This window comes from Ctenocephalides felis, unplaced genomic scaffold (assembly GCF_003426905.1).
Source record: "Ctenocephalides felis isolate EL2017-DRISC unplaced genomic scaffold, ASM342690v1 CF-g0.4_SCAFFOLD_01886, whole genome shotgun sequence".
Classification (NCBI taxonomy): domain Eukaryota; kingdom Metazoa; phylum Arthropoda; class Insecta; order Siphonaptera; family Pulicidae; genus Ctenocephalides; species Ctenocephalides felis.
In genome coordinates, this window is record NW_020538040.1 from 140,730,397 (window position 1) to 140,734,877 (window position 4,481).

At 27.0% G+C, this 4,481-nt stretch overlaps 1 protein-coding gene across 1 annotated transcript in view; it reads left to right on the top strand.

Moving 5' to 3' along the window:
• Positions 1–3,048: 3,048 nt before the first annotated feature.
• LOC113375997 (stAR-related lipid transfer protein 13-like) overlaps positions 3,049–4,481 on the top strand; it is a 5,547-nt gene continuing 4,114 nt past the window's right edge. Inside the window, exon 1 of the mRNA XM_026615933.1 lies at positions 3,049–3,104. Coding sequence (XP_026471718.1) covers positions 3,049–3,104 — 56 coding nt within the window. The remainder of the gene's footprint in view (positions 3,105–4,481) is intronic.

The following is a 4,481-nucleotide window of genomic DNA, read 5'->3' on the forward strand; positions in this document are numbered from 1 at the left end:
AGGATTGACTCAAGAGCTGAACAATCTGCTTCAAAAGAGTTTCACGAGGAAGAGGAAGGAATACTCTATGGACCAGGCATCGTCGATTGAGAGTAAGTTGATATTTTAATAGTTTTTAACGGGCTTGAAACTTTAAACGCGTTTTTCTCAAAACTGTGTTTTTCAAACTTTCCTCCATTGTATCTCAGAAACGGCTGGACCGAATTACTTGAAATTTACAGGGCACACTCAATATATTTAAAGCCTACAAATTAAAACGCCGTTTTTTTTTTTTTTTTTTTTTTTTCAGATAAGCCGATCAGTCGGAATCGTGGAGGAAGTGGGAGCTCTTTTTTTCGAGGCGGGGGTGTTCAGAGCGCTGTAACTCTAGTTTGACTAAATATTTTTAGCTGAAATTTAATATTTATACTGTCCGACAGTATAACTATAAATACTATATAATAAACTACTATCATATTTGGACAGTATAAATATAAAATTTCAGCTAAAAATATTCAGTCAAACTAGAGTTACAGCGCTCTGAACATCCCCGCCTCGAAAAAAAGAGCTCCCACTTCTTCCACGATTCCGACTGATCGGCTTATCTGAAAAAAAATGAATAAACGGCGTTTTAATTTGTAGGCTTTAAATATATTGAGTGTGCCCTGTAAATTTCAAGTAATTCGGTCCAGCCGTTTCTGAGATACAATGGAGGAAAGTTTTTGAAAAACACAGTTTTGAGAAAAACGCGTTTTAAAGTTTGTAACTGCCAACTCAGCGCTCCGAACCGCTCTTTCTTTTACCTGCTGTATATTTAAAACGACTTCGAATTTTCTAAAATCGCTTTACTACCGTATTCTAGACATGTTAAGGGAGCAATTTATGAAAAAAAATCAATTTTTTCAACCCATCACATAAGAAGACCCCCTTAATTTAAAAAAGTCTAAGTTAGTAAAGCGTATTTTCGAAAATAACATATGATCAATTTGATGAAGTATTAAAAATAGTTATAAAACCGCATTTTATTACTTGAGTTTTGAAACTAAACTCATTATATATTTATCTCAGCGAAGTCCATTTTAAATTCATTTTGTTGCTCGATATATTAAGTTAAGCATAGGACGATCTGTTAATAGTATCACAAATAACAAATATATATTACGTAGTAAAAAGATATCTTTTAAAAATACAATAAAAAACAGTTTGTTCAAAAATATTTTTTCGAATTACAATTGCGGACTTTTAGTAAGATTTTTAACTCGATTATATGTTACAATCATATCTTTTACCATGCTTTTATATTATATCTTATATTTTTTTAATCTATTTGTTTTTTCGCATTTGAGACTTCTATAAAACTCTGTTCAATTTTCTTCATAATTAACTTGAAAACATTACTATTGACTTGTTTGTTTTCTTTTCTTTTTAATTTTATGAAATTAAATTTGTCTTTAGAATTTTGTATTCAGCAATTTTCTCATTCATAACGTTTCACAAGAGATAAAAAAAACATTGATTCACATAATTAATTTGATAAGTAGTTGTAATTTAATTTTAATTAAGAAAAAAGAAATTTTCATTAAGAAAATTTTAATTAAGATTTAAACCTGTACTTTTCAAAAATCCGGGACAAATATTGATTTTGAAAAAACTCGGATCAAAAGATGGAAACCGGAACTGTCCCGGATAAACCATAATTTAGGGGGTCCATAAATGTTGTAATTTAATTTTAATTAGGAAAAAAGAAATTTTCATTAAGAAAATTTTAATTAAGATTTAAACCTATACTTTTCAAAAATCCGGGACAAATATTGATTTTGAAAAAAAAAAACCCGAATCAAAAGATGGGAACCCGGTACTGTCCCGGATAAACCATAATTTAGGGGGTCCATGACAAAACGAAAAATATCGCAAGAGGTCCACGGCACAAACAAGTTTGGGAACCTATGATATATGGTAATAAATGAAGTGCTGTATCATATATGGTAATAAATTTATATGATATAAAAATAATGTTATTAAAGTAATATTTATTTGCTAATATTTCTTTCTTTCCAGAGAGACTGCTTTCTCGACAAATTGTCTATGTACACAGAACTCAAATGCATCTACTTCATCGCTTGCCTTTTTTTTTGTACATAAATCAGGTACGTCTACCCCCGTTTTACACGGTACTCATTTAACACGTTTCTGATCTTACATGGTTTTTGAAACTAATATGTTTCAACAAAATGTATTAATTTTGTATTTACACGAAAAAAATAATACACATACTACAAAGTGTATGTTACAGTTACAAATTTTTAGCAGACTATGTCTATGATGGTAATATGTAGATGAGATGTGAACTCAATGTTTTATGATTCAAACTAAAATATATATGTGTATGAGCTAGTTTGTTGAAATATCAGGAGAGCATAATAATTGTTCTTAAACTTTGTTAACTAGTGTTTATATATAATTGATAGTGTAAGTTTGTTCAAGGTGAGCAAATAACAGAATCATTTTTCACAAAATCTTTAATTTATAAAAAAAATATAGTTAGACAAGATGAAAATAAAAAACTTTAATGTAAAACAAAAGTTATATCTGTAAAAACTAATTTTGATTTTTATCTATAAAGAAAATGCAATATTGAAAATAGTTTTTTTTTTGTATTTGTTTTATTATTGAAATAAATTAATTTTCTTATCATTAGTTAAATGTTTGATATTAAATATATTATTTATTTTTGTTCAATATATTAGTTATTCGTCATATTAAAAAGTTACAAAAGGAGCTTTTTATAGTGATTTTCATTTAGCACAGTTTTCCCATATAAAAGTGTATACAATTTTTCGAGTGACACGTTTTTTGTGTAACTTATCTACCGTGTAAAATGGGGCATAGGTGTATATATAATCAATTTTATTAATTCCAAACATTAATTTTTTTGCAGGTTGATCCTCATTTGATATTGCTGTTCATACATCTATATTATATCAATTCTTTCCACCCTGCTGTTTCCCCTGAAGGGCAAGCATATCACTCGGCTCCCTCCTCTGAGACATACGACATTTTGTATATACAATGACTCAGTCCATTGAATACAATAGGTCAAGGATGATCAACCAAGTATTTCTAAAGTTAGTTCAAAATTCATTTCCTAAGATAGTTTTCTAAGCATTATTTATGAATTTTTGATTATTTTTTAAATATTGTATTTTGTATTAATATGTTCTACTATATATCCAGCTTTGTAAATGATTAAAAAGTGTGTCCCCTACAAAATTTTAAAATTTAAATACGATATGTGAAAAAGTTTACTCATTCTTAGAATAGATCTATGCAGTGACAAGTCAGTGTATTTTTTACCCTTTTTTATTGCAATTTTTTAATTTTGCTGAATACGGTAAAACGACCGAGCAATTCGCAAATTTATCAGAAAAGAAAGATAAAAATCGATATTATTACATTTTAAAGTTGAAGGATAAAAAAAAAAACTAAATAATTATAACAAAAGTGGAATCAGTCCAATATATCTTCAGAAATTGCTTCAATATTAACATGCTGCAGAAAATAAATTTAGATATTATTGTAAATGTATATTCTTCAAGATCCACAAATTCATATCAAACAATTTGCATAACATACAGAATAATATCATCAGTTCATGATTAGATATAATATTGTACTCATTTGTATCTAATAATGCAGTGTACATAAATCACCCTCTTCTTGTTAAAAATAGATTATGTAATTATAATTTAATTATTCTTATTCATACATGAAATAATTCTTTGATTTTTTTTACAGATGAACTTATATTGTGTACAGCTTGTATTTTTAGCAGTATTTGTAATTATTTTCTCCAATTTGATCCAGCATAATTTGAAGGAAATTTTATCAGGTAATTATTATTCAATTGATAGTTTTGTTCTTAAAATAATACTCAATACCATTACAAAGTAAAGGTATGAATGATGGATTAGATATGGTAAAAATACACTTAAACTGTCATTATTATTTATATATTGGTGCTTTTGAGTAATATAGAATTTATTCATTCACTCTTTTTATATTGCAGTTACTTTCTGAAGTTATCTATCTTGTTTTTCCAGGCACTTCCATGGTTTTTGAACTTTGATTAATATTTATTGATAATCAATTCAAGTAATATTGGTATATTCTGCAAGTATATTAATACTTAATTACTCACATTGAATGTTTTTTTTGATATGCCAATGATATTAAAAATCATGCTGTAATGGTTCATACTTGAAGATAATAGACACATTACCTTAGTTGGAATAAGCTCAAAGAGAAATGCTTAGGAATTGATTGATCTTTAACATACTTAATGAAGTAATATATAATCTATTTATATTATTATTTATATATAGTTGAGATTATTTTTTATTAATAAGCTCAAAGAGAAATGCTTAGGAATTGATTGATCTTTAACATACTTAATGAAGTAATATATAATCTATTATATATATATATATATATATATATATATA